General features: G+C 35.0%; 4 protein-coding genes across 7 annotated transcripts; 1 reads left to right on the top strand and 3 right to left on the bottom strand.

Moving 5' to 3' along the window:
- Positions 1 to 319: 319 nt before the first annotated feature.
- On the bottom strand, positions 320 to 2,247 carry LOC105280598 (ruvB-like 1). The gene is made up of 3 exons (XM_011341250.3): positions 1,997 to 2,247; positions 1,039 to 1,714; positions 320 to 890 (listed from the first exon to the last, which is right to left on the bottom strand). The coding sequence occupies exons 1-3, from the start codon at positions 2,135 to 2,137 to the stop codon at positions 337 to 339; spliced, it is 1,371 nt and encodes a 456-aa protein (XP_011339552.1). The 5' UTR covers positions 2,138 to 2,247; the 3' UTR covers positions 320 to 336.
- Positions 2,248 to 3,239: 992 nt separating this feature from the next.
- On the bottom strand, positions 3,240 to 4,642 carry LOC105280599 (solute carrier family 35 member E3). The gene is made up of 5 exons (XM_020032067.2): positions 4,120 to 4,642; positions 3,881 to 4,033; positions 3,723 to 3,805; positions 3,506 to 3,644; positions 3,240 to 3,432 (listed from the first exon to the last, which is right to left on the bottom strand). Exons 1-5 carry the CDS (start codon positions 4,609 to 4,611, stop codon positions 3,367 to 3,369), a joined length of 933 nt encoding a protein of 310 aa, XP_019887626.1. The 5' UTR covers positions 4,612 to 4,642; the 3' UTR covers positions 3,240 to 3,366.
- Positions 4,643 to 4,924: 282 nt separating this feature from the next.
- On the top strand, positions 4,925 to 8,961 carry LOC105280601. Of its 4 annotated transcripts, XM_026973580.1 has the most exons (7): positions 4,926 to 5,167; positions 5,254 to 5,550; positions 7,169 to 7,341; positions 7,532 to 7,622; positions 7,983 to 8,118; positions 8,194 to 8,352; positions 8,540 to 8,961. In XM_026973580.1, the coding sequence occupies exons 4-7, from the start codon at positions 7,606 to 7,608 to the stop codon at positions 8,951 to 8,953; spliced, it is 726 nt and encodes a 241-aa protein (XP_026829381.1). In that variant the 5' UTR covers positions 4,926 to 5,167; positions 5,254 to 5,550; positions 7,169 to 7,341; positions 7,532 to 7,605; the 3' UTR covers positions 8,954 to 8,961. The 4 variants fall into 4 exon arrangements, with proteins under 4 accessions (XP_026829382.1, XP_026829381.1, XP_026829383.1 ...); XM_026973581.1 differs by lacking the exon at positions 7,169 to 7,341 and having other exon boundaries at positions 4,925 to 5,167; XM_026973582.1 differs by lacking the exons at positions 4,926 to 5,167; positions 5,254 to 5,550 and having other exon boundaries at positions 7,108 to 7,341; positions 8,194 to 8,209; positions 8,330 to 8,352.
- Positions 5,640 to 7,202, bottom strand: LOC105280609 (pleiotropic regulator 1). Its single transcript, XM_026973838.1, is given in 8 exon segments — positions 5,640 to 5,786; positions 5,926 to 6,079; positions 6,162 to 6,341; positions 6,444 to 6,562; positions 6,687 to 6,751; positions 6,754 to 6,882; positions 6,962 to 7,109; positions 7,173 to 7,202. Coding segments are annotated over 8 exon segments (885 nt in total). The 3' UTR covers positions 5,640 to 5,726.
- Positions 8,962 to 9,731: the final 770 nt, after the last annotated feature.

The raw sequence follows: 9,731 nt of genomic DNA, 5'->3' as shown, positions 1-9,731 counted from the left end.
TATACGTAAAGCACTTCCTTATATAAGAAATATTGTAAGATATCTGAGTTTTTCATTACATTAATAATAATAATAATAATAGTATATGTATGCATCTGTGTGTGTGTGTGTGTGTGTGTGTTGGGTGTGTGTAACATTGCTGTGATAATATATACATTGAGACTGTTGTTATTCTGATCAAACTATAAATAACTGATAAAATAATTGAAAAAAAACTAAAGCCTGATTGAAAAACAAAATTTATTAATATAATAATTTTCTAACTAGAATACCAAGGAGAGCGAAGGAGACATGTTTAAACCAAACTACCGTAAGCAGCTATCGTAAGAGCAATCTTTATTTCATAAACTTATCTTGATTTTCTGAAAGTATCTTAGCAGACGATTTAGCATCCAGAAAGAGTCCATTGACTTCCTCAACGTCCTCTTTTTTGATAGTAGTTCTTTCGTTAACTCTCGCTGTTAAAGACGCGGGTGTTAGAAGTTGTACCACATATCGCAGAGTCGTCTTCGTGCCCAGCTCAGCAAGAGCGGACAGAGCCTCGTCCTCGATTTGCAACCCTTCGGTCACGACTCTCAATTTCACTATCTGCTCAATTTCTTGCCTGGAGTATGGAAGAGTTCTTATGATGAGTAACCGGTCCAGCAGATCAAGGGGTATACCATGTGGAGCAACGATATCTTCGGTCCCTCTGATTATGCAGTGACCGCGATTCGTAGCGAAAATAACGATTGGCGCTATGGCACTCTCCAACGCGCGATGCAGATAGGTGAATGTCTCTATGTCTAACATATGAACCTCATCGACGAATAAGACTCCTGGTACTAGCTCGGCGATACCTTGGTCGATGTACTTGTTCACTACCTTATTTATCTCTTTCCGCAATTTGTCTAAAATAATTTATATTATATATATATATATATAATTTATTAAAATGATTTGTATACATATATACGTATGTATATGTCAAATATCAAAGTGATTTAATAAAAAATTTTTAAAGATATTAAATATAAGACATAATCTCCTATTATTTACCTGTAATTTCGGTTTTCTTAGGTTTCATTAGTTGTCCCATCATGGACATTATATCTTGTCCTCCTTGTGGTTTGGCATTGGCTACGTCCAGATCGTGCAAAGTCACGTCCTGAATAACTTCCTTCTTCTTATGTACATCGCCTTTCGGTAAAGGGACATACTCCTCCGCTTCTAGATCAAATTCTGTAGCAAAATTATCGCTTCGGCCTTGTCTCTTTACCGCACCGCTATTAGCTTCAATGTAAATTACATCGCCAGGTTCGACTTTCTCCTTTTGCAAGGATTCATATATGGAGGGATCCAGCTTTAATTGCTTTGTGCCTTTGGAAGTCTTTAGTCCAAGGACCACATGTGACACGGTTTTACCATAACCACCCATAGGATTTTCCGTTTCGATAGGCGTCAATTCTGTAACTTCACCTTCATATACCTCCTTTGTTTCTTTAATTCTCAAGCCAATAGCCCTTCTGAAATTTTCCATGAGAACCTCTGTCTTTTTTATTTCAGAACTGTAAACTTCTGAACCCACCATGGGACAGAAAGGCACTTTATTACCGAGTTCCTGAGCAATCGCAAGAGCAATGGCAGTCTTGCCTGTGCCTGGTGGACCAGCCAACAATACAGCACGTCCTGCCATCTTTTTGGATTTTATCATATCAACAACGACACCTGCGGCCTATAAAAACAATGTTGATATTATTTTGATAAATTTGCATATTTTTTTATTATTAATGCATGGATCAAAAAAATAAAACTAAACTTTTTGCAAATCCTACATGACTTCGATTGAGAATAAAAATACTTATTGACAATAAAAAATTAAATAAACTAATAATAATAATTCTTATATTAACATTAAGCCCCGAACACAATGCAAGGAACAGGCAATAAGAATAGGGAATAGGATCGTCTGTTCCTTGCATTGTGTTCGGGGCTTTATCCTCCAAGATAATCTAACCTCTCGCGCTAATTCCTGACCGACAAGACCGGCTGCACTCTGGATAGCGATGCCATTTTCGTCAAGTCCCAAGCCCTTGATATGTGTATGCGCGGAAATTCTCTGGGTCTTGGCCGTGCTCTTCACCTCTTCAATCTTCATCGCTGTTTCCTTTTAAAATAACGTTTTATCATCAAACACAAGCGGCAAATAAACACGTTGCTAACCACACGAGTTGCGGGCTTGCGGCGAGTTTGATCAATACATGGCCGGTACACGCTAGTAACGCTAGTTCCCTCTCTCCTTTAGCTGAGGGTAGATCCACACAAATGTGCATAAGTGCATAAACGGATGCGTAAGGAATTTGATTGGTCCATAAGCACGTGAATAAGGAAATGGACCAATCACATTTCTTATCCATCTGTTTATGCGCTTATGCAAATTTGTGTGGATATACCTTTAGAAGTGAAAACATTGGAAGCATTCGGAAGGAGCAACTGGACCGCAGTCATCATTAGTAGAAATCGTAGCTTTGTTCAAATTACGCACGACGTTTCGAAACTCAAGGTCATCTCACTTTATTGATTTACTCGATATATTACTAAAGCATCTATTATCTATAGTATCTATACCAAAGAATATATTCAAGAGTATATTCGAAGATAAAAAGTATATTGCGAATAATAACTACGAATTGTGAAGACTATATATCTATTTTAAGAAAAAAATCAAGCATATCTGTCTAATCGCGGTCGAAAAGTCCGCGTCTTGCAATTGATACGTTTTTTGAAAACTAGATGTCTCATGGGGTGATAGTTTCTCGATAGTACTGTATCCGGGTGAATTTCATATATAAGAAGTATCAGAAGGCTAGACAGAGGGGTCCGATGCACCTGGGAAAAAACCAGCGATAAGCCAGTTAATTTCAAGTTGCCGCTTATTTCAGCAAACACGTCGAAATACAATGAATGCCCAAGGTGCGACGTTGACCCTTTTGCTACAATAAATACTTTCCTTTTCTAATGCAAACGCTTTCTTTTCTTTTTTTCTTTAAATGCTGACCTATTCGGTTCGCTCGTGTTTAGACACACGCAATATAGGTTTCCTCACATTTTAGATTTAATACATTCACTGCCATGGCAAATAAAAAAATGAACACGGATAATAATTATTACTCAGCTTTCCGTGTGATGACCTTCGGTGACTGTTATAACAGGAGATTAAGTTAATTGATATTTTCATCACATATAAAAAGAGCTTTATGTGAGATCAAGGATAAGAAAACATGTTTATTATGACACAGATTTTAAGCTTACAAAACTTATACATTATTAAGTACTGGTCTTTTTTACACAATTTCTGTGACCTAAACGCAGTGTCTTTGAAACAAATCATACTTTGTGCAAAGGTTTTGTTTCTCTCTCAAGTTCTGGTATTAGTGGTTGATTATCTTTCATCTGAAAGAAGGAATGTTATCAGACATACAGAAATTGTTCATAAAGATAAAAATCACACAAAACTTTGACTTACTTTGACATGCGCATATAATATGATTCCTATTAATGTCAAAATTATACCGATAACTTGATTTATTGCTAATGTTTCATGAAAAATTAATGCACCTCCTATCAAAAGAAGACAGAATTTGGAATGTCCAACCATGTTATATCTGAGCATTTAGTTAAAGGGTATAATGTATAAGTTTGTAAAATGTAAAAAAATTTGTGATAATACTGTGTAAGGATACGTTAAAGGCGAAGTTTTTCCTATAATCCAGTAGGAAGTTAAATTCACAAAAAACGCAACCACTCCTGACAATATCACCATGGCCTATAAGAAAGGAAATGTTATAGGAAATATTATCTTATTTGATTAAATCCTACTAAAAGAATTTGAAAAACGTACTACGTCCAATAGAGACCAATTGTGCGACAAAGTTTGTCCAATTGGTTCTAAAATTGGAACAACAATCAAGAGCATAACAGCTGACAAGGGTGCTTGGTAAAATAACAGTTGCATTGGATCCATTTGAAATTCCTTTTGTTTTCTGTTTATCATCTGTAAAAAAACATATAGTTATATATATAAATTAATGTTCTTCATAGATATATGTAGAAATTGAAAATAATAAACAAGAGACATACAACTTGATACAAAGATGTTACAAGAACTCCCAGTGTAGCATAAATAGTTCCAATGACGTTAAATTGTATGTCATAATAAAAATTAATCATGACGCCCAACGTGATCGGTATGAGCGTCAGTTTCACGAATATACTGAAACGTTTCCTATAAAATATCATTTGCATCATTATCACACAGGGTGTCGTCAGCATTTTTGCCACTTGATAAGTCCCGACTGTGTTATAGGCCAAACTTAGATTCGTCAAAATGACAAATCCGCAAAATGTCATGGCAATTAGTATCATCTCCTTGATATCGACGTCTTTGATGCAAAAAACATCGAATTTCTCGCAAATTATCAAGCCAATGAATGTCATGACAAAATGTATCATGGATAGTGTAACGTTTGGAAAACGCGTATGAACGTACAGCCATTTATTCAGTAATACGATCGCAATAGAGAAGATCACGTTTAGCATTAAATAAAATGCAGTGACCACCTTTTTATTCATTTTCGCAGATTACTGGTATTACTGGTTAAAAATAATAATATTTCGCTAACAGTCGTGTTTAGCGTTTCAAGTTTGAGGTTATGTCTCACACGCACGTCTATTCATTTTAGATTTGTCGATTTATTCAAACAAGTTCCACATCCAGTGTATTATTAATAACAAAATTATGGTCGTTCCATTTGTTAAACTTATTCATTTTTCCATTTCGAAAGCAATTTCACATAAATTTCTCAAATGACGCGCCATCTTCGAGATGTCTTGAATATTTATTTTTATTCATAGTACGGTAATGGGGGTTAGTAACCCCTACAGTTGTAATTGTTGCTGCATAAGCAGTACTTTCCATTGAAATTACTCTTAATTAGTATTTATTTTGTCTAGAAAGGATACATTGCTTAATTGCTTAATTAATCGGCATTTTGTGACTTCCAAGGTGGGAGGAAATGTAGCTAGATATTCTATAACTGTATCTGCCAAGAAAAAGGCGAACATTCATAACAGCGAGGAATTGATACAGAAAGTATGGGAAAGTGTGAGATCAAATAATGGAATAATGGTATGTCTGCGTGTAATTGCAGTGTCTTGATTAATTATTCGTATTTCTTACTTTATTACTTGTGTAAAAAATAACTTTTGTCCTAGGTATTGTTACAATTGATGATGGTGAAGACACCTATCACCGATGCTGATGCATACAAGCGTTAGCGTGTCGTGCATTAGCTGGCTTAGCACGTAGTGAGAAAGTTAGGCAAATTATTAGCAAGTTACCAATGTTCACGGACGGACAGATCCAGTCTCTCATGAAAGATCCTATTTTGCAAGAGAAACATGTCAGGAACATGTCACTTTTCAGAAGTACGCTCTTGAGTTAATGGAAAGAGTGTCTGGTAAAGCGAAACCAACAGGTGCGGAATACGAGATCTCTTTAGTTTGCACAGGGTAAGTTACTTTTAATATATGTAAGACGATTTGAATGACAATGCTGTGAAGCACCAGCAAATCAATGTACTCAAAGGGACACATCTTTCTGTCTTTCATCACAATTTATATTACAATACTTATATACAAAATAGTAAATACTGTAGAAAATAGTTTCTTAAAACACAAATCGGAGTTCAGTATTTCCTTCGTTTTATTATGTCGGGCCACCAGTTAATGGGATGTGTCTCTTCCGTCTGAAAGAAATACGGATACCAATGAATGCAAAGTCGAAAAAACAATAACCAGACAGTCCCGAAAACATGACTACACAATATTATTCGAATGTATAACGAGCGCAGTATACAAAGCAGTATTTATACAAAATCTACTTACGGCAGTATTGTCCTCTTTATATACTTTTATAGTTTTATCAGCTTCCGTTGTAATCATGTGAGTGCCCGACATATCAAACGTAACGCTGAACACACCGGCTTCACTGTCCATCGAACCAGGCTGAACTGGTGCTTGTAGCCGTTGGAAATTGTATCTTAAAAATTAACAATCGTTATCAACAAATATTCCTCTAAGATTCACAAGGATATTATCCGAATCATTTGCGTATAACATACCCAGTTCTCCAGTCCCAAAGGTGCATGAAACCATTATCGGCTCCGGAAACCAAAACTCCATGGGCATTCACAGCCAGGCAATTTACTATTGCATTGTGGCCAGACAAGTTTTGTATGAGTTTGCCCTCCGGACATTTCCATTGTTTAATATTATCTGGGGATGCCGAGGCAAACATGTACCTAGTAATTAACACAAATTAAGTAAGATTAAAGACGATGAACATCACAGTGTATAGTTACAGTATAGTGCCTTATAATTTATAAATATTAAAATCTACTAACAGTGATGGATGCGAAGTTATACTCCTCACACTTTTCTTGTGATCCATCAAAGTGGCTCTGGATTTCCCAGCAGCCAAGTCCTATAAGCGAATGGTACAGTCGTGACTGCCAGTAATAATCTAAAATACAGAAAAAAATTGTTTCTAAGTAGTAAATTAATGGAATCTCACTATCATTGAATCGTTTTTGTACAAATGGCAAAATTAAAATAATACAAGAATAATGTACATAAAAGATAATTACTTGCGGTTCGGCCGATTGGCAAATTACACTCGCGACAGTGTTTGTGTGTCCAACGAGCGTGTGACATTCACTTTGGTGCGCATATCCCATACCGTTGCGGTAGAATCTCGTCCTGCCGTTACCAGGACGTCTATAATGGGATGCAGGGCCATTGAATATATCGCCGATAAATGTCCATGGTAATGTCTTATTACCTAAACAATACCATAATAAACAATAACATAAGACATATCAGAATCAAAACAACAAAACAAAATTTATCGCTGCTTCATTAGTGTTGTATTCGAGATCCCAGCACTTAACTTGACGGTCCTCGCCACAAGAGAACAAGTAGGGATTTCTTTGAGAAATTGCTAATCCGCGGACACTGCTTATATGGCCAGTCAGGGAAACCTTCAATTTACCACTTGAGAGATCCCATATCTACAATTTCGAGCAAAACACTTACATTGCATACTGACTCTGCTAAGTTTAATGTATAGCTACTATATAAAAGATAGCTGACTCGTCCGCCATATTGGAGCCCAAGCTTTGATCGGTTGTGAACTTGTGACGTTACTTTTTATTACATGGAACTGTATTGTTTTGTAAAAATGACTGGCTGTTCGGCCCCAAATTGTTCGAACCACTCTAGGAATGGTTTTAAATTCTATAGGTAAGTATTTTTATTAGTAACAACAAAATGTAACGCCAAATTTGTCTAACCTCATATCCTTCTTTTTACTTACATATTTGTATTGATTATTTGTTAATGAATATTTCTTAATTATAATATTATATTATTATATTGTATGCTTATTATAAGTAGCTAACAAATTGTAATTATTAATAATATCTTTGTTTAGGTTCCCTGCAGATCCTGAAAGGTGAAAACAGTGGTTAATAAATTGTAGGAGACAAGACTGGAATCCAACACAAAATGATCGACTATGTTCGGTAATTATTTGTACTAAAATTATTTGTGGTTTATCAGCAAGTATAATGATCATTCTGAGTTTCAACAACCTCTATAGATAACTGGATATGGCATAGGAGGTTATGGGCTTTGTCTATTCACCTATTTTTACAAAGTCAATAAAGGTGCTACAAAGTTTTGATGCATTGATAAATATTCGCATGAATGAAATTCAATCGAAAAATATTTTTAATAATAAATATTGTAAAGTTAATCAAGTGTAACAATGATGCAAAAATGCAGAGCCTAATCTTCAATTGGTCATACTTTCCTTGTCCTATGCCATATTCAGTATTATGTATAAAGATCAACGTTTTCAACACTTTGTTTCATGTTTCTAGGAACATTTTGAAGAGTCAAATTGAACAAGGTCGTGCTGATGGCAAGAAGCGTTTAATACTATTTGCAGTACCAACAATATTCAATGTGTCCAATGCACCGAAATTACTTAATCCTCCTAGGAACAGTTTATACAAGGTAAAAATAATTTTGTGTATAACCATAATCAGGATAATGTTCTGTGTAAATTGTTAAAGTATTTACTATGTACAGAGATCCAGAGAAGAAGGTCAGTGCAATAATGTCCAACCTAATAATAAGCGCTTGAAAGTAGATGCACTTTCTGATTGTGCAAATTTGACGCCTCCATTAAATGTTTCTAATTACTCAAATGATTTACTTCATGAAGACGTATCCGAATGTCAAAATATGGTAAGAAACAAGTATTCCTTTTATATTGTTTATTGCGTTTTTTATTGAGTTATAGTAGTTATTTCACCCTTTGAAATGTTTCCAAATTTTTTTCTTGTATTATTTAGTTTTGTAATTATATATTATTTATTATAATTGTATATTATTTTTATTATATATTCTAAATTTATTTTTTATATCGTTTTAGAACCCAGATGATCAAATTCTTGAACTGAAGAAGAAATGTGCTCAGTTAGAAGAGGAGATAAAGTCTAAAAATGACGCAGTTGCTAAATTATTAACACATGAGCAATTGCAAACACTTTTAATAGAAAAAAAATGCATAACAAAGTGGAGTCATGAAAGAATTATAAAAGGCTTAAAGTTGAGGTTTGCTTTAGGTAAAAATGGTTACAATTTCCTGCGTGAAACTGGTTATCCCGCGCCGTCGTGCAGTACCCTAAATAAAAGGATTTCTTGTGTCAAAATCGAATTTGGGTTGCTACATGCTGTTGTTGATTTATTAACAAAAAAAATAGAAAGTATGCAAGATATTGAGAAAGACTGTTCATTAATGGTTGATGAGATGGAAATTTCTGGCGATTTAGACTTCGACAAGTAAAAAAAAAACTTTTGTTGGACAAGTTCACTTGGTGATACAAGTAAGAAGGGTAATCATTTAACTGTAGCTGCTCTTCGAGGATTAAATACGCCGTGGAAACAGATCATTGCTTGCCATGTGACTGGCCCATTGACTAATGGAAGTGACATGAGTAAATTCATTCTTGAAATAATTCAAGCTACTACTTCAATTGGTTTAAATGTTAGAAGTATTTGTTCAGATATGGGCAGCAATAACAAAGCTTTGTGGAGCTCGCTTGGAATATGTGTCAGTAGAGATCAACGAATAATTAGTTTTGAAGAAGACAGTTCAAACAGGCATATTTACGTACTTGCGGATATCCCCCATCTTTTAAAAAACTGGATATCTGCCATTCAACGGTCTCAAATATATTTACCGATGGAAGTTGTCCAAGAACACGATTTACCAACGAATGTGGTCACTGGAAAATATATTAATGATCTTTGGAATCATGAAATGAGAAATAAGAAACATCTACGATCTCTGCATCACCTCATACAGGAAATTGTAACACCAGGGCATTTTTCGAAAATGAATGTAGGAAATGCCATGAGATACATATCTATAAAGACTGCTGGTGCTTTAGAAACGGTTGTTATACAGAAGATTATACCTCGTGAAGCGTTGACTACAGCTTGGTTTTTAAGATTTCTTCGCCAATGGTTTGAACTTATAAATTCTAGAAGACGCGTTGCTTCAGTAACAAGGACAAATGTACAAAACAAAAAGACATTTATGGACTACTTTGTATCAGTCG

Source organism: Ooceraea biroi, chromosome 11 (assembly GCF_003672135.1).
Source record: "Ooceraea biroi isolate clonal line C1 chromosome 11, Obir_v5.4, whole genome shotgun sequence".
In the NCBI taxonomy this organism is placed as follows: Eukaryota; Metazoa; Arthropoda; class Insecta; order Hymenoptera; family Formicidae; genus Ooceraea; species Ooceraea biroi.
This window is presented reverse-complemented; position numbering and strand designations above follow the sequence as displayed.